At 38.9% G+C, this 27,237-nt stretch overlaps 1 protein-coding gene and 1 long non-coding RNA gene across 4 annotated transcripts in view; one reads left to right on the forward strand and one right to left on the reverse strand.

Moving 5' to 3' along the window:
* Positions 1–24,394, forward strand: part of bcas3 (BCAS3 microtubule associated cell migration factor) — a 214,935-nt gene extending 190,541 nt beyond the window's left edge. For both annotated transcript variants that reach the window (XM_083548588.1, XM_083548589.1), the window contains 2 exons: positions 10,721–10,888; positions 22,130–24,394. In XM_083548588.1, coding sequence (XP_083404714.1) covers positions 10,721–10,888; positions 22,130–22,281 — 320 coding nt within the window. In that variant the 3' untranslated portion in view covers positions 22,282–24,394. The remainder of the gene's footprint in view (positions 1–10,720; positions 10,889–22,129) is intronic.
* Positions 24,395–24,766: 372 nt separating this feature from the next.
* LOC310729459 overlaps positions 24,767–27,237 on the reverse strand; it is a 7,451-nt gene continuing 4,980 nt past the window's right edge. For both annotated transcript variants that reach the window (XR_014534568.1, XR_014534569.1), the window contains one exon: positions 24,767–25,368. This is a non-coding gene — a long non-coding RNA (uncharacterized lncRNA). The remainder of the gene's footprint in view (positions 25,369–27,237) is intronic.

Genomic DNA, 27,237 nt, shown 5'->3' on the forward strand with positions numbered 1-27,237 from the left:
CTGTTATTCGGTCTGAAACCCGGTGTCCGTCTCCATGCTCTACAGACTCTCCCTACTGGTCACACGATTGGATGGAGGAGCATAAATCCTGCTTAGATTTACTTTTGCTTTGCATATTACATGTATTTAAATCTGTTTGAAAGGTTATTACCCGTTCCAGCCGTATATCGCCGTTACATTTTGAAAGCGCATGTGCATGTGGGCACGTGTCTAAGAGCATGTGTGCGGCCATATAAAAATACCCCTTTGACACTTTTACGGCAGGTAACTGGAGCGAGGAGTTGTGGTACCTCGCATGGTGGCTAAGAGGTTCTCATTTTGGCCACATGCAGCTCCAGTGTCACTGACTCATTCATTAACACACATTGATGTTGGCACCTACACACACACCAGTAATTTAAACACTCATTGCTAATTACAGTTAATCACACTAAGTACCAGAGGAGCAAAAAGACTAAACCATCAGATAAATATTAAAAGTGATTCTAGTTGTTTGTTTTCTGAGAGAGTGTTCTCACATTATTTGCTAATGGTCCTGGATCGAGATCTTTTCGTTTCCTGTCCTCTACTGTCATTTTCCTTTTTCTCAACTTGACTGCATGTAGTGGTGAAGTACTATAATCGTGGTCAGGTTTGGTCTTTATCTTTCTTCTCTAAGCACACACACACACACACACACACACACACACACACACACACACACACACACGCACACATATATATATATATAAACAAGGCTTAGAGAAAGTTCATCCCTGTTCTATTGTTCTAGAGTGTGCTTTAACATTATAACAACATTAATAACATAAATAACAACATTATTTAATTTAACAGTTCGTTTCGAAAGTACATCCCTGTGGCAAGTGTTAAGTAGTGCATGAGTTATCGTAAATAAAATAAATCTGTCTCTGACTTCTGGAGACTTTAAAGATTGTTTATTAATGAGAGAAATGCTGTTATCTGTAATAATATGTAATAATGCAGTAATAAAATGTAATATTATTTGACTGATAACTAAAGAGAAGCCTGAATTGAGCTTTATATATTATTTCACTTAGCTTATTATACATGATCATATCTGATCCTCCTCAGTACCAGTGAGAACCTAAAACCCTAACTGTGACTCAACACCTTTTGCTTGTGTAGTAAGATTACTTCTGCTTAAGAGGGTTTAGCGTGTTCCGGATTAAAGGCATCTTTATTATCAGCTGGGATTTTGACAGATTTTGAATGGCCTAAATTAAATTCTCTGGTGTCCTCTCACTGCTAAGGCTGTCGTGCCCTCTGCTCTATGGACACAGCCTTCCCTCTGGGCAGGTTACAGGATGTCCTGCTATCCACTTTTCTACTGCTATCCTGCTATCCAAATCCATTTTTCACTATTAAAACACACACACACACACACACATACTGGTGCTCTGGCTCACGCTGCCTGCTCGTCAGAAAACTTGCTATTATATGGCAGAGACACCACCACACGCTGCCACATCAAACTCCACAGCCTCTCGTTCAGCTCCAGCTCCAGCACACTTCCCTCCCTCTAAACCTGTAATTGTACACTTCTGCACAGCTCAAGAAGTGATTGTAAGCGATTGTATGCAGAAGGTTTTTTTTTTTCTCAAATTAGCCCTTTAATTAGGCCTACATCTTGTTTTTCCACTTGAGCAGCACTGGCTCTTTTTAAAAGCGGCAGGCTCTGTTAGGACCAGCAAAGCCAGAGTTACGGTAGGTTTCATAGAAAAACACTGATAAGAGGCTCTGCATCCCAGATATGTCCCATGAGGAACCGACGGAAAAAGCTCCTTTACCCGCATACTCAGATCCACTTTTCACTATTAAACAACACACACACACACACACCTCAGTTGTGACATTCCATTAATTACCAGGTGAGACTTTTGTTCCCGACATGCTGGTTAAATGTGTATTGACTTATACAGGCCTAATAGATGTAATAGTTATATGATTGACATATACTGACATATACTATCACAAACATCTCATTTTAGGTTAGTTTTTTTGTTTGTTTGTTTGTTTTGTTTTTGTTGTTTTTTTCAGACTCAGATATGGGGATAGGATCAGGGTCTGATCTGAAACCCCTGTGGTCAGAGACATGCTCCAGTCAGGTTTAACACCAGCTCCAATCAGTCAGATCACTTTCTCCTGTGGTGCGAGCTCAGTACCACACATCATGGCTTGAAAAATAATGCTGCCTGACAGGCCAGAGCCTAGCAGATGAACGTGTCAGAGGGAGGGGCTGCCCTCACCTTCTGTCTTACCACCAGCTGAGACCTGCGTACCCCAAACAGCTTCATTTTTTCACTCTTCCGCTGGACGACATGAAACAAATTGTTGCCTGCACAGCACTAACCTGGTTAACTATCCAGACGTAGGAACTGCAGTCGCCATGTGTGTCTGAAATCCCTTCGCCTCGTCCTCTGCTCACCATCCTCCATGGCCTCAAATGAAATCATGTTCCTGGAGCCCCTGCTGTATCCTGGGGACTTCCTTCCTATTTCAGCTTGCATGAGAAGATCTAAATAATGCCCCACTATTTATTTGGCATGTGTTAGAGCAACAGTAAACAGAATGCAGGGCTAGTTTATGTTTTTACTGGGTCATTTCCCGGATAGTAGTGTGAACTATGAAGACATGCTTTGGAGTAAACAGAGAGGAAATAAATTTAGGGAGTGCGATAGGGACAGCCAAGGAAGAGGGACAGAGGTTATTCCTAAATGAGTGTGATTCAATAGTCAGTCACATATTGGCAGCCAGTTTTCTCCCTTAGCTGAGGGGTCAAGCTAAAGCTGATGTCTCTGTGTGGTTTGGAGGAGCCTGATTGTCTAAGAGCTGTGGTCTCTCTGAGAGTGTGTCTGTTCTCAAGAGAGTTGGGGGGGTGTTAGACATTACTACATAATATGACACCAAATTTATGACCGTGTGTTTTGTGCACATCTTTTAAAGTGACAAGTGTAGCAACTTGTGTTTTATATGGAAATTAAGTAATGCTTTTTAGACAACGTCTTCTCCCAATTTTTAGGATGAGCAAATGAGTGACAGTTGTTTTTGTTTGTGCAAGTTTCTGTGTTCCCTCATTGTATAGGCATAAATAAGCCATAAGTGTTTGGGGTTGTTTTTTAATTCTTTAAACTTTGTCTATTTGCATCTGGTTTAAAGGTGAAAAATCCAAACATAAGTCGGCCTTCACAAGCAACCTTCACAAGGAAAATGTAAATGTTGCTGTACATCAACAGTCTAATTTATGGAAAAACACTACTATAATGCAGGAAAAAACACACACATTTATGGACAGACCCTGACAGCATTGCAGCTCAGCTATGATCTGCAGCATGGGTCTGATAGATGGACTGTGTTGGAGTAGGACACAGTTGGATTAATGGCAATCCTGACCTTTAGCCCCAGATTTCATGCATCTCTCATAGACCAGAGACTCATTCTGACACTCTGTGTGATGATGACACGCTGGGTTGGGTTGGATATGCGTGCATGGCACCTCCGGAGCACAGCGCGGTTTAAATGTTAATGAGTTTAAGGTAATGCAGTCATATTAATATTTAGTGTGCACGCTCAGTGTCATCTCCGGGTTTAGTCTCTGTATGGAATAGAACTGATCTCTGTGTTTGGTCTTTACTTTGGTATTTGGTCCTGCAGGACTGAGTGGTGATGAGTGGGCTCCAGCCTGTCAGGAAAATAGAAGTACTCAAGTAGCTGTGAAACGCATTAACGTCTCAGTATAAACAAGGCCTGACTCGTTACGTTTCTATGTAATGTAATCCTCTTTAATGTCAATTAGGAGCCTTGCTGCTTATGCTTGCAACAAGCAACTTTTCACTCGTCTCCATTATTAGCTGTACCTTGTGTTATTGTTTTTAAAGGACTTATTTAAAGGGGCATGCACGTACTGATCCATGGTTAGCTTTGGAAAAGCTTAATATAGGAGCTGTGATGAATGGAGCAGGCTGGGATCAAGGCAAACACGCAAGTGTCTACTTACAGTTTGTTTATACAGCATATTCACACTTCGTATCAGTGGTGGTGAAAGATTGGACTGATTGGCATTTTAAGGTGCTGTGTGTTTGTGTCTACATATGTATGTGAGTGTTTATGAACTTTTTCCTCAAAGCAGAACTTCAGAGAATGCACTCCTCACCAGAGCTGTCAAAGCACTGGGCCGTTTTGTCAGTAACAATACTCGACAGAGTCTGCTCTGTGTCAAGCATAACTTTCCCCTTTAATCAGTTCTGAGGCCAAGACTGTCTTTATTATTAATGCTGTCAGACCCCACCCCTAACCAACCTAGTGCTGTCACATATGAGACAGAATTTATTTAGATTTAATTAGCTATTAGTGTGGAATTACATTCTGTTGTACTCTGTGCAATGACCAAAAATAATTCTATTCTATTCTATTTTATTCTACTCTATTTTATTCTATTCTAATTCTACATACCATGCTATTAAAGGAAAATAATAATGGGCTGACCTCATAATGCTGTAGGTGTTATTTTCTTCACATTCCATAACAATTTGTTAACGAATATGAAACATTCAGATAACTACATTACATACATGTCTAGAAATCAAGTTAGAACCTGTTAACACACAATTTATGATATCTGTACACCTGCTGTTCCCTCACCAGCTTCTCTTTCTTTCTTAAAATTAGCACAAAAAAAATACATGCACGCTGTCCTTTTTCCAAAGAACCACAAAAATATATTTTACAGATAACTGCTAAATGCTAATGCTAAATAGTCATATCAGTGATTACACATGGTTTTATCTGTTTATCTGGAGCCTCCACCAAGTTTATACTGAGGAAACTAAATGTCAGGTCTGCTTATTGAAGTTTACTTACCACCTTTGGCCCAACCACAATTCAGTATTCAACAGTCGTATTAAAATGATAATAATATGATCTGTTACATTCTATTGTAGTTTTACAGTTTTTGTTTCTCCTGCTTTTATCAGTGGTTGATGCAGCATGGTGCTTAGAGATGGTCTTCTCTCACTATCCAAAGGTCTTATTAGGGTTTAATTCAGGGGCACGTGTTTGAGACTGGGAATACCCGCAGGAATTATACCCCTATTAATCATGACTTACCCACATTGCTTTGATCATCCATAGTACTGAATCCAATTTTTACTCCAAAGTAGATGAAATGAGCTTCAATGCTCATCTATGATCAGTTGATTTCTTTTTATGTGCTTATGGCTATGATTCTATGACATTAAAAGCTTGTTTGAAGAGTTTCAAACAAATTCTTGTATTTCTTTAAAAAAAAAAAAAAAGTTGACAGACATCTGGCTGGGAATGTGAATGTTTATTTAAGTGTTATTGTACGTCAATGTGAGTCATTACCAAACCTATTTCCATAACGAATTTGTATATACATCCGCATACTCGTTTGGGTGTGTCCAAAGTTTAGTGTTGTTAGGTCATTTACACTTCAGAAAGAAATGTGTTTTTATACAGCAATCAGCCATAACATTAAAATAACATGTCTAACATTGGGTCTTCCTGGTGCCACAAAAACAGCTCTGACTTGTCAAGCCTCCTCAAGACCTCTGAAGGTGCGCTGTGGTATCTGGCACCAAGACGTTAGCAGCAAATACTTTAAGCTGTATACGTTGCAAGGTGGAGCCTTTATTGATCAGACTTGTTAGTCCAGCACATCCTACAGATATTTGATAAGATTCAAATCTGGGGAAGGCCAAGTAAACACCTTAAACTCATTGTCATTGTTCTCAAACCATTCCTCAACATTTTTTAAAGTGTGCCATTATCTTGCTGAAACCCACCGACCAAAGCCATTAGGAAATAGTGTTGCCATGAAGAGGTACCGGTTCTGCGACAATGTATAGGTAGGTGGTACTTTCCAAAGGACCATCCACAGGAATCCCACAGCCCAATGTTGTCTATCAGAACATTGCACCTGAGCTTCTCACTGCTTCCTCCAGGTTGCATTTTCCATTTCCCCAAGTAAACGGGAACACACCCATCCCAGACGGTTAACATTGTTAAAGATGTGATTATTAGACCAGGTGAGCGTCTTCCATTGGTTAATTTCTGGTTTAGTTTTGCTCATGTTACTCTTGCAGGTGATTTTTTCCATTGGATGGGTTCAGCATGGGCTCTCTGAGGAGTCTGTGATTATATAGCCCCATATGCAGCAAGCTGAGATGCACTGTGTACTGACACATTTATGTCATATCAACATTTGATATAACATTTGTTCTTTGCGATCAGACCGAACAGGCAAGCCTTTGCCATGGGTATCAGTAAACCTTGTGTGCCCATGACCCTGTTGCCTGAGAACCAGTTGTTATTCTTTGGGCCATTTTTGGTAGTTACTGAACATCGCACACCAGACATGTTTCACTAGAGATGTTTTGGAGACATTCTGTTCCCAGTTATCTAGGTATCATGTTTGGGCCTAGATCTTTGTTGCTTAGATTCTTACAATCATTTTTTTCTGCTTTAAACACATAAAATTAAAAAACAAAATCATCTAAACAAATTTGAGTTCCAGTACCACATTATCAAGATAATCAATGGTACTCATGTCACATGTCAGTGGTTTTAATGTTTTAGCTGTTTGGTATATACACATCATATTCATATGCATTTCTAAATGCTTACTTGCATTAGTTAGTTGTTTGTAGCTATATTTATTTTATAATGTGACTTTTCTCCAAGTGTTTCTGTTTCTGATTCCAAGTGAAAGCACTGATACTGATTATATAACATTGTGTCTCATAGCTCACACCCATTTTGTGCTGGCTCAGTTGTGGTTTGACTGATTCCCCATTTCTCACAGTGAGTCATGCTTCTGTGTTGTCTCTTTCTCAGAGGCCTGGATATGTTTTAGATCTTTCACAGCTAGCCGGAGGAATGCAGACATGTAGTCTCTAAATCAAAAATCCCATGCCTTGCTTAATCCACACAAAAAGTTTAGGAGCTGAAACAGAACAGTGTGACATGACAAGACTGGCTCCTATTCTTATTTGCACACCTTTTCCACTGTGAAATGACAAGTCTTTATCACCTGAAGTGGCATGAAGCAGGATTTATCTTCACTTTGATCTACCCATTTTAAGAGATGCAAGTTCTCACACCCAACTAAGGGCTGAATGGGATCAGGGTGTATACATGCCACACACACTGCTTCAGACCTACACTGCACTCGGTGCTATTAAAGGTTTAAGTCTAATTGTGAGAAAAGTGTGCAGGATTGGAAAGGCATTGTGTGTGGGGGAATATAAGGGAAAGCACAGTGTGATTATTGGTGGGATTACTAACACTCTCAGTGCTAAAGCGGGTAAGAGAAAAGAGTGTATTGAGGAGTTTAAATTATTTAATAGCCGATGTGCAGTCTAACGAAAGGGTGGAGCCTGGTGTCTCTGAGAAAAAACTTCCTCAATGCTGCGTATCATGCTGTTAATCCTTAGAGCTTACACATACATTAACACTTGCACAACACTGCTAAACACTTCTGGGAGATTTCTAGTCTATACAACCTCGGCAGTGATACCCGTGCCTGTGGTCCTGCCAGTCTTGAGTCTCGGGAGTGCTTGATGGCGTGTGTGTGTGTGTGTCTTTGTGAGAGAGGAGTAGCACTTTAGAATAACCTTTATGTGAAAGATTATAAAGAGAGGCCACAGACAGGAAAGCCAGAGGTAACAGAACTAAAGCCAGCAGAAGTGCCCAGTGTTTTGCTTATCTGGCGAGTTAGCTCACATGGACACTTAAAAGAGGACACTCACTCCAGCAGATCCAATGAACTTTGATAAGTACTGGCTATGCTCTCTGATTTCAAACACATTTAGTCCATTGACTTAGTCCATGCTGGCTAAAAATGACAGCAGAATTTTTCTCGTCAGTTTTTGATTTACACACTGGATTTTCCACCAGCCGACAAGTCGTATTTCAAAAGCATGTGACCATCATTACCAGACTTGAAATGTGCTTTTCCAGTCATAAATACACATTTACACGAACTCATTTATGACCCCATAATAAAATCTAATTGAATTAATCTCACCTCATGTGAGCCGGCTGCTCATTTAGGTGTTAGCGTTGTTGTCTCATGCTGTGGTAGCCCAGAGACCAGGTAATGTTCATCCCAATGCCTGTGATGTGCGTGTGGAAAGCTGGCCCGTCTGACACGAGGCTTGTTTGTAAAGGTGGACGCACGCTACATTAAATCCTTAAATCACAGCAGTGTGAGATAAACAGGCCTGCATTTTTCAGCAGCTGGGAGAGGACAAATCCACACAGATTCTAGCGTAATGAAAAACACTAGCGGTTTTTACTTTGCTCTTTTTTTTTCGGTCATTGATGTGAACATCATCTACTCATTGCTCAGTAGTTCAGATGAGATTCAGAAGAGCTGCAAAATCAAACACGGAAAATTTTACCAGGCACATCTGGGCAGAGGGGTGGGCCATGTGGTGCAGTCCTGGACATTGACTTTTCACTGCACTGCTCATCCTCTGGCAGGCGTTTATTATTTAATTGAGCAAGGTCTCAAGCTGAGGGGTGTGAAGAATGAGGAATGCAGGCTGCGGCAGGTTGTCAGCCACTCTGATGAAGAGATCTCTCTGGTGTACCGCATGAACTCCTGACCTGCTCTTCCCTTCTGCCGATGTCATTCTGCCGCACGACTGCTTTACTACAGCACTAAGAGTGAGAGAGACAGAGCTCTCTCAGTTCTGTGTCATTCATTCTGATCCATTTACATTGTTGCTACTTTGTATGACTTACTATGTTGCATGTTATTACTTTATTATCCAGATGACTGAAATAAACTAAAATATATTTAAGTATACATCAGCAGGAGTACGGGGAATTCTGTATTACATTGCCTGTGTCTCTCTCCAGCTTAGCTTTGAATCATGTATGCACAACTGCTGGCCCGTTTTTGTAAACACACAAAGATTAAATCATGACTAAGCCTCAAAAATAGTCAGATATATGTGCATATTTACATGTGGATGCTCAATTTTATTGCTATGTTTTACTCCAAAATTGCAAGCCCCACCCTGCAGCAAAGAAAATGAAATTCTAAATTCAGATGTGTGATGCAACGTTGTTATGGCCCACAGATCTGTTTGTGTGGTCGTGGCCTTGTTGCTGTGGCTTTGAAGCTGGTTCTGTTGGAGTGTACACTCTTTTGAGAAGTCAGACATGGGACAATCAGCTTTTTATGAAGTGGTTATCTGCTGTGTGGGTCTGGCCGGCATGGTGTTTTACAGCAGATAGCAGTAGGCCCCTGTGCCCCTATCAGCAATGGGTTGCTAGTCGGCCGCGCTTCTCTCTCGCCTGTCATTACGGCCTGTCAGAGGCCTGGAGTGTGGCTGAGGCTGCACAGGAAAACACAGGCCACTGCAGATAGCCACTGGTCCAAAGATCAAAAGGCCTCCTTTTGAGCGTCTCTGATAACCCAGCTGTACTTCACAATGCACACAAGTGTGTGTGCAGAGACACCCCAGAAACGCCACTGTCTAACACGTCTTAAATACACCATTATAAGAGACTAGTGAGTGCTGGTTTCTTTCTTTTCACTCATCTTTTTGCATTTCTTTAGTTCAATTTTTCAACGACTTCAACCAAAGATTCAGCAGGACAAAACAAAAATGTTTTTTTGTCTTTTTGGTATAGGCAACACAATCCACCATGCTTATCATTTTAAGTTATCGCCTACTCTGAAGAAGACAGAAATAAATAAGTATATAATAAAAGAAAAATCTAATGTTTGGCTCATTATGTGTAATGCTCAAATAATTGATAATTAAGTATTTTTTATTTTTGTAAAAATGTTTCATATTTGTATATATTTGTATATGTAAATCCACCCAGAATCATATTTGTAAGATTGAATGCTAATATTAAAGTTTTTTTTTTTTTATCTGATTAGAAAGGCAAAACAGATTCTTGATTTGTACCTGATTTAATTTAGTGGACCATCATGTTTTCTGTTCCCACAGCTTTTCTTCTTTGATCTGCAATAATATAATGCTGTATTTTTAATGCTATGCTTGCAGGGACATTTGGGCCAAAGTAATATGATGTAGTTTTGAGAATTTATTACATTTATGAATACAATTAAGACAAGTATTTAAAAGCCTGATTGGAGATGAAGTTAAGTACCCCACATGGACGTACTAAGTTCTTTTATTATTTTTTTTCCCCTTTTTTTCAATAAATCTTTTTTTTTTTTCATGTGTTTAAGCCTACAGTCCTGATAGAAGTTAGAAGTTATCTCTAGTTATTTCTTCTCTGCTGTCCACTATAAAATGTCCTTCATGTGATCAGTGACGAGGTGTTTAAACACAGTTTACAAATTAATTTACAGCACATAACTGAAGCTCATATGTACAATGTGTCTAATTGCTTTCTCTTTCTCTCTTTCTCTCTCTCTCTCTCTCTCTCTCTCTCTCTCTCTCTCTCTCACTTTTTCTCTCTATCACTCTCTCTTTCTCTCTCCCTCTCTTTCTTCCTCTCTTTCTCTCTCTCTCTCTCTCTCTCTCTCTCTCTCTCTCCCCCTCTCTCCCCCCCCCCCTCTCTCTCTCTCTCTCTCTCTTTATCTCTCTCTCCTTCTGTCTCCCTCTCTTTCTTCCTCTCTCTCTCTCTCTCTCTCTCTCTCTCTCTCTCTCTCTCTCTCTCTCTCTCTCTCTCTCCCCTCTCTCTCTCTCAGGCACATTTGACCACAGCGTGACCCTGCTGGAGGTGTGTGGCAGCTGGCCCGAGAGTTTTGGCCTGCGTCACATGTCCTCTGTGGATGCCACAGACGACGGCTTGAGAGAGAGGCTTGCTGAAGCCATGTCTGAGTCACCCAGCAGAGACATTGTAGGCTCTGGAACAGGTGAATTACAAAGTCATGACCGTTTTTGTCGTTGCATGTGTACTGACAACATCATCACCACAGCATAATTTGTGAATCTTTGTATTTCCTTTTAAAGATTTATGTGTATTTATTTAGTCTCATATTAAAAGTAGATGCTTTTGTAGCACTTTAAAAGAATGAACCATGCTCATCTAACTCATTGTGAGAGGACTGAAAGATGAGTTACAGTGTTTAATTGAACTAAAACTTGTATGATTTACACAATTCTCCATTATTTAAATTAGCCTTATTGTTTTTAAGTTGTTAAGCCTATTTTGTTTCAAGAACTGACAATTAGTGTGACTCAAATACGGTTTCTTGAAATTGGGAAAAATGGTGAAATTCCTCTAAAAGACAGGGTCCTGGCATATTAAAGTGATTTCGTATGGAGATCAACTTGGAAATTGCACATTTTATAATAATGAATTAGGTTGTCTACAGTGAGAAAGGGAGCAAAAAGAGGGAGAAATTGCCATTCTGGGCAATCCAAATGTTTAACTCATTTAAGAAGCTGCAGTCCTGTGGTCCTCCCCCTCGCCGAACAAGACTCCCTTTGATTTCTGAAGGAAGATGGAGGTTGAATCCTTCATGCTGCTGCTTGGAGCAACAAGGTCACAAGGCTCTAATGCATTTAGCATCGACTGGCCCTCTCTCGTAGCGCGTCTATTAGGCACTAATTTGATTTGTACCTATTCATTTGCAGTCCCTGCAGCAGCACTGAGTTGGTCCTCCTCGTAATTGGTTCTGTCTCTATTTTTGCATCATTAGATTAAGGCCGACTCCCGGACACTTGTAGTCTGCGCTTGTCCATCCATTTATACAGCCTAATGTAACACAAAATTCATTACTGATCACATTACACTCAACTTTTGGCCCTCTAGCAAGGCAGATGAACACATAGTTAACCCTTTGCTTCAGTAGAAAGCCCAGAGCATTGCTCAGAAAATGGATTGTGGAAGGAAGTGCCAAACAAGCCACTCAGGGACTGGGGACATACTGCTGGAGCCTCTGATGAGATACAACTATCATTTTTATCAGCCTGCGTCTGTGTCTTAGCCAGACGCCACGGCTGTAGTTGAAATCCATCCAGAAAAGAAATCTAATCATATACTTCTGAACTACCACAGAGGATCAAGATGAGTAAATGCTGATATTCTTTTTCTTTCATTAGTTTTATCTCCAGTAGGAATGAGTCTCATATAGATACTTGGTAGGTTGTAGGATTGTCAGGTGACTTTGTAGCACTGAAATGTGTGTGTGTGTGTGTGTGTGTGTGTGTGTGTGTGTGTGTGTGTGTGTGTGTGTGTGTGTGTGTGTCTGAGTAGTGTTAGGTGGGTTACATCATACCTGGAGTGGTGTATATCATACCCAAAAGCTTTCTTTATAGTTGTAACACACGCCATTTGAGGCAGCAGGTTCAGTGACAGTCGTTTTGAAAAACAGAGGCAGATGGTTCCGCACTTAAGATCTCATGCACATGTCTTTTCTCCTGGAGAAGATTCCACTGGCTTGCTGTCATGGGACAAGACTTATTTCTTTTTCTCTTTATGCTTCTCTCTAACTAATTCTCCATCATTGCCTCCATCTTGCCCTTGCCTCCTATCAGTCTTTCTCTGCTGTCAGGTCTTACAGAAGTAGCAGACATGCAGCAGGCCACTTTTTCAGTTCTTCAGAGAAACTGAACATGATGAGTTGATGAGAAGGAAGTCTGTTGTGCCCCGCCCTCAGCAGGTGATGGGACTGTTTTTCACAGGCTCTCAAAATGCAGTCATCCTGAAATTAGATTTTACCCAGTGACATGTTGAAAATTTGATTTTCTTGATTGGTACTAAACCAACATAAAGTCAATTTAAGCAAGAAAGAAGATTACAGGACTGCACCCTGAGGCACTGCCCCCTTGTCTTTAATTCATACCACCAGTATACCAGTTAAACACAGGTATTATGTTGTAGTCTTTTTTCAATTTGCACGTTCAGCAGACAAGTACGAAGTAAAATTTGACGATCTGCCTCAAAGTATCTAGATGCTTAATCTGTTCTGAGAGATTTACAACATCGATGATACCCTTCTCTGAAATCCTTATCATTTCATATGTGCATGCACTTCTCTGAGGGGTGATTTGAGGAGATTGACAGCTTTTGGGCATTCGACAGATGTCGGTGTAAAGAAGTGAGAAAGCTGTAAGTTGTTCCCTGAAATAACTCTGGGTGTTCATTTAACACTTACAAGAGCCGATGCCTTTTTTGTGCACTTGACAGTGAACCCACACTGGTCTAACAGGCCATGCCACAATGACTGCTTTGTGAAGATGTTTGCGACGGCTCTCAAGTACTGAGGCTTTCTCCCAGAACATCTTTTAGCATTCCTTCGGGGGAGTTCCATACTGCCTCCACACATAAGTACACACACACACACACACACACACACACACACACACACACACACACACAGACTCTCAAGTGGACACGCATGGACACACGTAGGTGAACACAAATGACCACATGTATACATACAAACACTGAAAGTCTGTCACACATGCATACACACATTTACACAGGCACTCACACAATCATGCTTTGAGGTTAATGGGAAAACATATGCTTTACCCACACAAGTATACATTCTTTATATAGGAACACACACACACACACATACACACACACACACACACACACACACACACACACACACATACTACTAGGCTGTAATGTGCTATACTTTAGGTATAGCAGAAATTTGGAAACAAAGCACTGTTATACCACACTCCAACATTGTGACAGACTTGTATGTCGGAGGCAATTGTTTAGTGCTTTAAGAAGGAGTCTCCAGTGTCAGCGCATTAGAACAGCCAGCGGTAAAGCTGTAACTTATATTCTATATTTTTTAAGACAGAACTTGTGAAGTGTCTTTGTAGGATTATGAGCTGCATTTTTTCTGTCTTATCATGAGAGAAACAGAGACTGTAAGAAGTAAGAGTGATATCTTCTGTGACTTAATGTGTCATGATGTAATTAATAAAAAATGTAAAAACATGCTGTTACTGGAGAATAATAACTGAGTTTTATTAACATAATAATGCAGAGTCCAGGGTGATGTTATGCGGACCCTGCATCCCATCAGTTCTCATAACATCACCCCGCTGTTGATTATTTTTTTTAAGAACAGCATGCTCTGCTATATTTTATTACTTACATAGCACAAAGTTCTAACAATTAGCAAGATGTTTCGTTTCCAAAAATCTGTTTCAGTCTACTAACAGTCTCTAGACGGTCTGTTTATTTTCTAGCCACTCTACAATGATTGAAATGACCATTACTCAGTGCTCTGGTTTGCTATTGAAGCATGACTGTGGTTGAGCTGCTTTCAAGCAGGCTTTGGATGTGATCAGCAATGAAACAAATTCTACCACTTTTCAATTTTTTTTTTAAGTCTGGTCAAGGATGAGGATGCACTCTACATTCAAGACAGATACAGTGTTCACTAAGGCTTTACAAGTGCTGCTTTAAAGGTGCATTTTAATGATGCAGGTGAAAGGACTCTGGCACACAAACCCATACTGTATATAGATGTGGGATATAGTCCTGGTCAGCTGTATACTCATATGCTGTGATAGCCAGCAGCTGGTGTGTTTGCTGGATTAATTAATTCTTCCGAGAAACCTATGAGTAATCTTTGGTAGAATAAAGATTAGATCTTAGAAAGTATCTGAGTGTGACGTATTCGCATGGCTGCCTAATATTAAAAGATGAAAGAAAAAGTTTATAACAAATATGAAGTGAATGTCCTGTTTAACCTGAAGGCAGCTTGTAATCATCTACTCCTAATAACTAAGTGGGCTCATCAAACATATAGCATAAGCAATTTCTGAGCCTGGCTTTCTGAAACTCTCCATTTTGTTTGCCATTTTTGGTTGATGAAGGTAATATTGCTATTTGGATTGGACTGAGTCACACTTATTCATCTGTGCAATGGAGGGCCATTATCTGAGTGAGTGCTCGTTTTAACAGCAAAAGATAGCAATCTCTAGAGCAATAACGCATAGCTGAAAGTGCACTGGCTCAGCCGCCCGCCACGCAAGATATTAGCACGCTGCTAATCAATCATACAGCGCCTGCTTTTACAACGGGTATGATAGATTACACAAACAAACCTGGTGCTAATCCGGCTTCATTCAGACTGCTGCTGAATCTAGTGCTGCAGCTCTGAGTTGAGAGAAAGTTTTAAAGTTCAAGTGTAGTGTAGAGCACTTATGTGTAGACAAGCACACCACATATTTGCATATGGAAAATAGACACTTACCCACCTAAGCAGATATATTCAAATGATTTATTTGTCGTGAAGGACAAATGGAGATCTTTTGCGTCACTTATTAGGCACAATGTGACATGCTAGTGGGTTTGTGGTGTAAACAACAACTACAGAATCGAACACTGCCACTTGTGCCTGAAGGCATTAACAGTGGGTCAGGGATTATAACACTATGTGATTTGTTTGTGTTTTCTGTTTTGTAAATTTAATAATAATGAGTGGACAGATTTATTGTAAGCAGAGTTGATAAAGCTTTTTGCAAAACTAATGCGTAAACCTTACAAATCTCCCAATATTGATACCCATCCACTATCTTTTTCCTTTTACTACAAAGTGATTTTGTTTTTTTATTAAGGCAAAAAATGCATGGAATAAACCAGTTACACATATATATATATAAAGGTTTTGTTTTTTTAACCAAACATTTTCTGAAATGTCCTTTGGTATAAAGTATTTTTACACAGCAGAGATTTGTTTTGCTAATTAGCTCACTGGTTGCTGTTGTTGTTAACATTAAGCCCCATGGCTTCTGACCTACTTTAACCTGCTTTACATTGTTGTCTACAACCAATTCTCATATATTTAAGGATGTATTTGGTCTTTTTTTCCTCCTTCTTCTCTCAAAACCTAGTAGCATGCACAGCAAGGATTCTAAATCTACTTGTATTCCCTCCCCAATCATTCATACATAGACATAACACCATTAAGTTAATGTCTGTGAGCTATGAACATAATCAAGTTGTTATTAATTTTATTTTTATTTTTTATCTCGGATTCAGTTATTGGCCCATGTTCTAATGTCACACACTGTGTCCATGTGAATTATTTAAATCCTTGTTTTTTTTCTGGAACATTTATTTGATCATTTGTCACACTGACTAAAAGGTGAGGGAAGGGGAGTAAAAAAAAAAAGCACCATTATTTCTTCCTCTCAGCACTCACCCATTCATTTGAGGATCACACTCTTTGGCCAGCCAAGAGTTTGAGTTTAATGTGCAGTGACACTGTGAGATAGTGAAGAATTATTTCAACATCCAGTGATTCAGAGTAACAGCTTCCTCTACATCCTCTCTTAGTGCCTGTACATTCCTCTGTCCCTGTTATGGAACTAGATCTTATTGTATCCTTTATCTCTACTTTTGCTACACAGTCATTGTCTCAGGTTTACTGACCACACTACAGCCGCCAGAGCGATGAGACAAAAGCAATGGGATTTTTGGGGAATGCACTTAACAGCTTGCTCAAGGGAGTGGCACTCAAAAGGCAGGACTTGAGAGAGAGAGAAAGAGAGAGCAAGGGAGAGAAAGCAAGTAAGTACTTATAAAACCAAGAGTGACCAAGCGTTCCAAGATTTATTTAGCAACGAGAAGCAAACCACAGGAAAGCATGTTTGACTGGCAGCAAAAGGAAGGGTGCAGGTAGTCAGGATTGATGGAATAATAAGGAAAAGTATATATAGAGAAAATCTCAATAGAAAAAGTCCAATAATTGATGTTGATTTTTATCAATTATATATATTATATATCTACAGGCTACACAGGTATATATTGTATGCACAAAGGTTTTGGGATGCCTGATTTTTCTAGTTGTATGTGGTACATCCCAAACTGTTACTACAAATTTGAAGGCACACAGTTGTCTTTGGATGCATGATCCAGCATGACAATACCTTTTTATACAAAGCAAACTTCATGAAGACATGGTTTACATGGGTTGGATGGAAACATCTTAAGTGGCCTGCTATAGAGCTCTTACATCCACCCTAATGAACACCTTTGGGATGAATTGGAATGCTGACTGCACCCCAGGCCTCCTCTCCCTCTTTAAATCAATACATGAGTTAACTAACGCCCTTTTGGCTGAATGAGCACAAATCTTCACAACCACACTCTTAATTCTAGTGAAACATCCTCGCAGAACAGTGGAGGTTATTACAGCAATATGGGGATTAAATGTGAAGTGGGATGTTAAAAAAGTACATGCAGTTGTTAGAAAAAAAAACCCTCTGTATTATTTTTAATTTCTTTATATTAATGTAATAGAATACGTTCAGAAATATTGTTAATTATGAGATGTTGATGAAGATTATGGTGGTGAAAGGGTGAGCTCATGCTTAGTGATTTAGAAATGCAGTGTACGATTTGCAGAAAGTAGTGATACATCTGTATCAGTGACTATGTATGTTGTAGTGATGCCTTCAAAACTATTATTTCAACCTGTTTGTTCTATTGGATGCCACACAAAAGCTGCATAACTTTTATAACAATTAGTATTAGAAATAGCATATGCTTAAATGCTATTATGTATGTTTTAATGGTGTTAGAAATAAAATTCTGAGCATCAGACTTTTGAGGAAATCAAATGAGTGAGAAAATCAGGGGAACAAGTGAATAATAACAAGTCATAGGAACAAGCAGCTGCTGCTACTGTTCCTCATATAAAGCACTGTTGGCACTTTTTTGTGTTGTGAACGAAGCTATTTCTCTTTCCATCAACCTTTTTTATGTTTTTACATCTCTCCCTTTCAAATTTCACACAGCATGCTTTGAAATAAACCATTTAAGACAAATGAAATATTGATTGTGACTCGGCTTTCCAAAAGGTCACAGTTGCACAAATTGTGTTTGAGTATGAGGGATCATTGTTCATGCCGAGTGTGCTTCAGACGTACAGATTTAACCATGCCATTTATTAAAGAGAAGCTCTCTCGTGTGTGAGCTGTAGGCTAATGTGAACTGGTTAGGTAAGAACTAAAGTTGTAAGTGAAAGTCTAGCTGAATGCGGGTTAATGTTGGTCCTCAGGCCGCAGGAAGTTTAGCGTTTCGGTATCTGTGCATGAGTGAAGCTTTGCTCATCACCACTTTCCACTAGACTTATTCAGAGCTTAGCCCTAGAGCCAGCGTGCTGACTGCACTCATTAATCAAAGGCCTATTTAGGATTATAGACAACAATCACATCAGCTAATTAAATCAAAACACAACTTAGACCAGAGGCTGGAGTGATTTGTAATTGTAAATGGCATGAACCTTGCATCCTGCCAGCCTGGATTTCAGTCTCGGGCTTAAAGCAGTTCAGTCAGTTACACTGTCAGCTGTAATAAGTCTTTATTTCAGTAGAATTTACAGATTTTAATTTGACAAGTTTCAGTGCTCATTGTATACATTAGTGTTGCTGGTCATTAAAGCATCTGTCACAGTCGACGTGTGTGTGTGTGTGTGTGAGTGTGAGTGTGAGCTGTAAATCTTATTTAGCCTTTGATTTTATTTAACTTGAGTTTCAGTTTCTTAAATCTTGAGTTAGTCTTACTTAACATTAATCAATTCTCACATACATTATGGCTCAAAATAGTAAATATTGTCCCAAATCTGGATAAAATGTTTGATGCAAATTATAGTTTGAGCTTCATTCACCCTTTAAAAGTCCCTCTAACTCCCCAATAACTAGTGTTTTTGTCTGAAAAACAAATTGAAAAAATGGCTCTATGTGTAATTATGGCTGTTAGCACATCTTTGTTAATGCATTGCCATTGCCTGGTTCAGGTTCAACATTTTATGAATATACTTTGTGAGTGCACTTGCACATGCTGTATAGGGAGGGCTGGCACTTATCGCTCTTGTGTTCAGCCAGGAGCAGGACTACACTGCTGTCTCTCAAAGCCGCATGTTCGTGTGTGCAGTACGCTGTACCAGGATGAACTGCTTCTATTTATTTTATTCCACTAGTACTGTCTCTTCTTGTGCTTGACCCCTTGACCTCCCATCCTCTAGAAACGAAGCTGGCCCCTGCATGCATGTAGATGTTCCTCACTCAAAAAGTCCACATGCAGGAATGTCAGGAGCCCTGCAGCTCCTGCGTTATCTCTACTCAGTCAGCATGGCTCTATGTCTAATGAGAATATGAGAAATGTGCCTTTGGCAGCCTTCTGAGCTGCAGGCTGGAGTGCGTTAGAGCACGGCAGGTTACACTAGGTTTTCATTAGGTGTAATTGAAAGCGGGCTTGAGTGGGTGCAGTGAGGGCCCTGCCACCTTTACCTGTCCAGCCCTGAAAGCATTCTTTAATGAGGTTGAAATATGGAGACTTTGCTCTTATTAATAAGCTTCTCCACTTTTGCCTCTTCACCCCTGTGTTACGGCGGGCGGTGCCTGAGTGTCGGAGCCTGATTGTTTTCATAACTTGTTGGCGTAACCCTTTGGCAGCTCCTTTAAATTAAGGCTGAAAAATGGCATATATACACACACTCACATACACCTTTCATTTACAACTTAATCAATCTTTTGAAAACCTTGCGAGAGTCGGGTGAAAGTTAAAGGCGACGGGAGTCTGAAAGCAGTGACGCGTTGAGCAGCAGTAGCGACATCCACAAGGTGTGTGTCTGTGTGCCCATGTCTTAAAGGCCATGACGGCGTCGGCCTGAGGAACAGCATGACGTGAGAGCACTAACCAGTGCCAGCTGTGCCACATTGAGATTAAAGTGCAAAACAAAACAATCAGATGGGATAAGTATAGTATTGGTGTGGGTTACAGACTTCATCCCCCCTTTCAATCCCTCTCTCTGTCGTGCTCTCTTGCTCTTAGTCTCACTCTCTCTCTCTCTTTGATAGTAAGGGCAGTAATTAGGCAGACTCTCTCACTGCCATTTGCTCAGACCTAGCAGCCTGATTAAGGGCTTTTTGTTTACTTTGATCCCCATTTCGTTTCTTCCTAATGCACAACTCAATCTGTCTTGGCCACCACAAGCCCCCAGCTGCAGCAGTGTGTTCTGAATCAGAAGAAAGCATGCTGAGGAGAGAAGGGAGACATGCAGGCTTGCTGGCTCTGGTTTCCCAATCTGCATTTCGCTTTTGCATGACCTGCAGAGTAGCAGGTCACTCCATGACCAACTGTTCTGTTCATTGTGAGGTGGATTTAAACTGTGAACCTGGCAGATAGATCTCTACATTACCTGAGAACATTAATACTGTACGAGTTTTTTCAGTAAACTTTAAGGACATATGTATTATACAGCATTTGTGAAAGAGTTTTATCCAACAAAGTGCAGTTTCACTTCAATATGTGCTCTACTGGGGAAGATTCAGCATTGCCTGATGTTAAAGTAATTCAGTGGAGGTATAGGCTTTCGTATATGTATAAAGGTGTACATATGACATCTGCATCATTTAATACAAAGAATACAAAGAAATCAACCATGAGGCAAATAGAAACTTCACTGTAGTGATCGTGTCCTCAGAGTGATGAAGTGTATTGGGATACCCCTAAATAAAGTCTTGTTTACTATGGCCAAAAGTTTCAGTTTGGGTTTTATTAAAGCAAATGTCTTTATATATTTCATATCAGTTCAAGCACTTCCAGAACATGTGTGTAGAGTTGTATAAATACAGGAAGTGAATCTATGAATTTATGATGGTGGAATGTGTTGGAGAGGCCTGTGCATGTAAAGTGTCAATATTATGAGCGTGCTTGTAAGGGTATCTGTGTCAGCATCATTTGCTTTCATTGAAGAACTCCTCGCTAGTGCATACCTTCCTCTCCAGATTGCCTCGTCTGTGGTGCACATGATCCATGCTGTCCAGCCTGGAAACTGGACTATGACCTGCTGCAGTCTGATCACTCTCAGGTTGTAAGATGTCTTGAAGCTGGTGTATATTTAAACCAGAAGGTTCAAATGCATGTTTGTATCAATGATTAGAGAAAGCAGTACTATGGTCACTTCACTAGTACACTCCCTTCACGTTGTGGCAGCAGTGTGCAATTTATGTGCTTCTGTCATGGGGTTATGTTCACGGAGTACTCTCACCAAAGCAAACACACACCCTGACTGTCCTCCCTCCTGAGCACATATCATCCAGGGGAATGCAGCCACCCGAAGCCTTGCCAGCCTGCTTCCTTCTAAACCTGACGCTTGGGTCATGAGGCCACATCCACCCTGACACTCTGCTCCTAATTCACTTCAAAGTAGCATTTTGGCATATTCTTCTGAATATATACATTAAATATTATGATTTTTAAGGCTCTAATGAAAAGATTATTAACACATCATGTTGAATAAAGCATTATCTATCTTTTAGTCAAAAGAATGGCATTCTGTAGTGAGTCTATAGAAATCACCAATTCACCAATTTTAATTCTTTATTAGAAAACCAAACACAGGAACAAATTCACACTCATGTAAGCATAGATATAGCAAGTAAAACATTAAATTATTAGATTATTTATAAAATCTTGGTAGCTGGTAGTTTATTATGTAATAGCTATGTTATATCTATAACATAGATAGTATATCTATGTTATAGATCAATTATTATTTGCTTTTTTAACCTGTTACAATTATGTTTTCTCTACACGTAATTCTATAGAATTCTATATTCCATATAATCTATTGGATTGTATTTCTTTATGTGTAATCAAGTCCGTAATGTACATCATCCCAAATACCCTTTATATCATAGTTGATTTCAGCACATAACATCCATCTCATTTATTTGTAATTATTGTCTTACACACCTCAGAGCTCTGGTGTATCAGTTAATCCTTTATTTCTATTTTGCTTGATAATTTCGTAATTTTCCAACATAATTGAGGCTCCACATTATTTTTATGTACAGAAAGTTTACCTCAATTTTATCTGTAACTCTTTTACATAATTGTACTAAAATTTGTAGATTTAAACTTTTAGCACAAAAATAGTCTAGTGCTTTAGAAATGCTTGGATGAACAGTTGTGAAATCCGTATACTGTGTATTTCATTTTTGTCTTTAAATATTCACGCATTTTTCACTGCAGCTAATGGGGCTGAATATGTATTATGTGTATATGTATGTATGTGTATAGATACATAAAAGCCTTTGTGTTTGAATTGACATTATCAATCTGTGCTTTCTCTTTCCTATCTGTGTCTTGTTCTGTTTTGCAGCGGAGCTGCAGCGAGAAGGCAGTATTGAGACACTGAGTAACAGCTCAGGCTCCACAAGTGGCAGCATACCTCGTAACTTTGAAGGTTACCGCTCTCCTCTGCCCACAAACGAGAGCCAGCCGCTCAGCCTTTACCCCACAGCGTTCCCGTAGAGAGCTTCTCCTCTGTGACAACCTTTCCACCTCTTTATCCCATCACATAGAAAGTGCTCCCCTTCCTCCATCCAGTGGGTGTTTGTTGTGTGCAATGTTGACTTCACCTTCCGCCCAGCCAATCTTCGCGTGAAGAGCAATGAAAAAAATCCCTTCACATCAGGGTGGAAATGGAGGCGAGACCTGCATGCAGGCTTTTAGTAAATGTGCCACTTGATTCTTACTTGTGTAACAAACATAGAGAGAGAGAGAAGAGAGAGAGAGAGAGAGAGAGAGAGAGAGAGAGAGAGAGGGGAACATTTAGCTCCTGCAAGTAATTCATTCTGTCACAGCTGCCATTTTGTCCTTTTCTCAAACACTGATACTGGATAGTCCAAAAAATCCTCATGTGCAGTTGAGACATGTTCATGCCAATATATCTTGGGGCATTGAGATTCATGGTGTAACTTAATGTATCTGTTTGTTATTCCACGTGTTGTTTGGGTCTAGTTTCCCTCTCAGCCAAAAGATTAAACATGTTCGATTTGAAGTTTTTTATTTTTTTGGCTTAACAACATTGCAGTAGTTGAAATTTATATCTATGGCAAGTTTAAATAGTAAAGATAAAACCCATGTATTTCTAAATCAAAATGTAATATTAATCAGTTAATCATTTTTAATGAGTAAATTGTTTTTTGGGGGGGTTTTTTAGAAAATGGTTTCACAAACGTTGTCTAGTATGCTGATCTTTTGACAAGTTTTACAAAACGCCTCCTGTGTGTACTTCCTTCATGAAGACACCAGGAGTGTGCAAAGCTTCATCAGAAATACACCATTTGAAATATAAAGCAGTGAAATCTGTCAACACATTTCCTCATCACTGTATATTTTCATGTGTTATTTCATTGTGTTACTCGCTGCATTATTCAGATTAGAAAACAGTAAAAGATGCTTCCAAGTGTTTGATCGCATGCATCTTGAGGGGAAGATCAGGACACACTGCTTTTTATGCAAAGTTTCTTTGACTAGTTGCTGAATCTTAATTTTGCCTTTGTATTAATGTATAAATATACTATTTACATGGTCACTTTTATGATCATACCAAATGATACAAACATTACATTTATATCTCACAAGAATAAAAATCTATTTTAGTATTTTATATGATTATTTGGGGGAAAGAAATATAACGTGACTGTTTTGTTTTTTTCCTCTCAAATTAGTGATTGTAAATGTTCACTAATACTACTGCTAATGTTAAAATGTTGCATAGGGTTTCTCTGCTCTTTTGCTCACATCTATGGTTTAGCTTTTTTTTTTGTGTGTACTAAATGTATTCTATGTATGTGGCTTTGATTTGCTGTGTGTGCTGTGTATTCTTTCTTTTGCTTTTTAAATGTATTGATTACTGCAGGGTCAATTGTCTGCTAGTAAATAAGCCACTTAGTGTTGGTTTCCTTTTGAATTTTTTAGGATATTCATTGTAAAAACCTCTTGACTCTGTCTGTGTGTAACGTCGTTTAAAGGGAGTTAATAACTGGGTAGCAAATCTCTATCTCTGAGAACACACACACACACACACACACACACACACACACACACACGTGCACTCACATATCAGTTTGCTTTGTTATGACATTTTTAAAGGAACCATTCTCTTGAACTGGAATAAACAGGACATGACATGACAGGACATAAAGAAATACCAGTGATATTGATGAAGGTTTTGCTGTAATAGCTTTCAGCTCAGCTTGTGGCGTAATGAAAGCTGTTATGGTTGGATTGGACATCGTAGTGCATGCAGCAACACTGTGGTGCATGTGATGTGAAGGGATTGCTGGACTCACTCACTGAATGATTTACAAAGGTCAAAATTGGCATGACTATATCCCCATGAACGAATCGTACATGATTTTTTTTGTGAGCCGTTATGTGCTTTTGAATGACACTGATTTAATCCTGTTGAATATAAATCCATGCAAGTAAAATGATCTGTCAAATGCACGTTGCTTTGTGTCTATTTACTTTAAAGGATGATCTGTACATTCTGACCATTTATTGTTATGTGTCAATACCAAGGACTGAGCTGAGACACAGAATGGAAAGAGAATTAATAAATAAAGAATAGAGGCTACGGTCGACTTTATGTACTCCTTTACATCTAAATTCAGTTCCTGTAGTTTCAAAGGTATTCGTGTTCTCTTATTTCCACCAACCTAAACAAGTAAAAAAAAAATCTTGTGTGTGTGTATATGTGTGAGTTCTCTAGTATTCTCTGACTGTTTAAATAAAATAAAGTCTGCATTCAGTTTTTGAGATATTTTAATGTTCTAATCAAGTTGCACTCCTTTGTCTCTGTAAACAATTATGTGAGGAACGAGGCATGTTTTGAATTTGACATTACATTACAGTATTGTCAGTAATGTAATAGTCATAAACAATATCATTTCGTTTATAACTTTCCGGAATAGCCCTGATCATAGACAAAACCAGTGATGAGGCCAAAAATGCTCCATAACAGAACCTTTTATTATAAACACACAAAACATACAGGCTAAAGAATGTCACTCTGTACAGTTTATTATATTCTGTGAGATAATTAGGTAGTGAATTAATACATTCATTGGTTTTTATAGGAGGAAAAAAAAGATCATGTTTGATAAACTTGTGAAAAGAATTCATAGAAATGTGATGAAATGTTAGCAAAAGCATAAGATTTATTTAAAAAGTCAATCTTAATCATATCCTTTAAATATTTATATTCCACCCCCTGCTTTGGGGAGCTGTAAACCCTCTACACCTGTACATCAATATGGAGTGGGGAGTTTGAGATATATGACACACGGGAACAAGTTTAATCTCTCCTTTCTTCAGATCTCATGTTGCGCCCTGAACAGATGAGCAGCAGCCATAGGAACAAACTCACACACATACAAACCGTTTTGCAATGAGGGCTTTACATCGTCTGCTAGTTGAACTTAGTGACTGCTGAGAAGATCCCTGGAAGTGAATCCTACACTCCTCACATATGCAGAATCGTGTCAGACCAGGTGGTGAGAGGTGGTGGGATTTCTCTCTCCTCCTTCTGCTCCACTGTCAGATCTCTCTCTGTTTGGAAGATAAGTTTGGGTGACTACTATAAATCAGAGTGGCAGCCTGAAATGGTGTGGGGCTGATAAGTCATATTAAACCTGGTTGGCATTTAGCTGGCCTTCAGAAACAGTATAAAATCTTTAATAAATTCATGGGGACTGGAACATTTATTCAGCTTCAATATTTTTTACAATATTTTGCAAAAATATATATAAACTGCTTTAGGACTTGTAGAGAACACTAATCAAAGTGTCAGCATTTAGTTCACTTTTTAGGAGACCAGTAATATATAAATTACTACTACAGAATTATAATGTTACAAATGTATACATCATAATAAAACCGTAACTTGTAGCACAAATCGGTACTGACATAACTCATGCATTAGTTATTAGATAATTTGTATTAACTCGCCCAAGTAAATAAATCTAAGGTTTCTAAATGTATATAAAATAAACGTACAAATTATACTAACTCTTAATGTCTTCGGATGAGCTCATTACATGCATTATTATATTCTAAATTATTTAATTGACCGTAATTGTTAGATTTTACATTGTTTTTCATTCGTTTTCTACTTTTGAAGTACTGCAGCCTCGATTTTCGTTTATTTTTGTTTGGAGGTCGAGGTAAAAAAATAAACTCGGTAAATAGTCAAATAAGAGCAAGCAGATTAAAATGCGACATTTCAATTACAACGTGAAATCACATGTAATACATGGTGTGCAGTAGTTTTATTGAATATTCATTAAGAAAGTTTTTTCCACATATCGACCAGTGTTGCCTTTTGTCCTGGGTTCATTTTCTATTTGCTGAAGGGTTTTTACAGAAATGTAATCAATCTCATGTATTCAGTGCGGTAATATGCGCTTTGTGATCACCAGTGTGTAAACAAGATCTTTTATAGCAGTATGTAAAAGATCATTAAAATCAAGGTTTAAATCATACAATTTTGCAGGGTTGTAAACATTGTATAAGAGAAGCAGACCTGTTTACAAACTATTTTATTTTCTAATTTATTTATAAATGAACCGTTATTTAATTTCTTGATATCGTTTGATATGTCCACCTTCAGTTTGACAAAGCATCATATAGAGCTACTAAAATATCGCTCATCTCGCTTTGAACGGATTGGATCATAATTGAATTATTAATATAAATATGGGAACTGGTTCGTTGGCATGTGATTGGAAGCTGGTGAACACTTGTTGCATTGCAGCGCACAGGAGCTGAGATGGTGTGATTGTAGGAACTGCTAAGAAAATTAACACAACGTGTGTGTATTGTAAAATACTTAAAAAATTTGAAGTATTGAAAAAAAAAGTGTAGACGAGCCTTTTTGTAAAGTAATATGTTGTGGCCTGTAGGATGTGCGAACAGAAAATCGAGCAAAGTTAAAACATTCATTTCCATCATTATATTATTTAAAGATGATGAAAATAGGATTCGTTTGGAAAATTACCCGGTTGTTGTCAGGGGAGAAAGTGGGATTTTTTTGGGTGATTTTTGGCACTAGAGATATTTTACTGTTTGATATTGACAGCTTTTCTAGTTTGCTTTAGGAAAAACTGTGAATTGCTTTTCCATTAAATAATGAAGGGAAGAGATGCACGCGGGACTGCGGAATCTACTGTGCAAATATTTTTTGAAAACTTATAACTTTTAATTTTAAAAATCTTAAAAGAATTAGTGATGCACATTATTTTGCCTCCCACGACTACAGCTTCAGTTACCACCAGGTTTAAATAAAGGCGAAAGTTCTGCAAAACCGCCGAGAAAAAATACAAGCAATAATTCCTTTGTTTTTATTATTTTCTCGCTCATGAGTTTCTGAGTCAACGCTGTACAATTAAATGTTGTTGCATATTAATTCATTTCTGGAAA

This window comes from Silurus aristotelis (genome assembly GCF_946808225.1).
Source record: "Silurus aristotelis genome assembly, chromosome: 8".
Lineage (NCBI taxonomy): Eukaryota > Metazoa > Chordata > Actinopteri > Siluriformes > Siluridae > Silurus > Silurus aristotelis.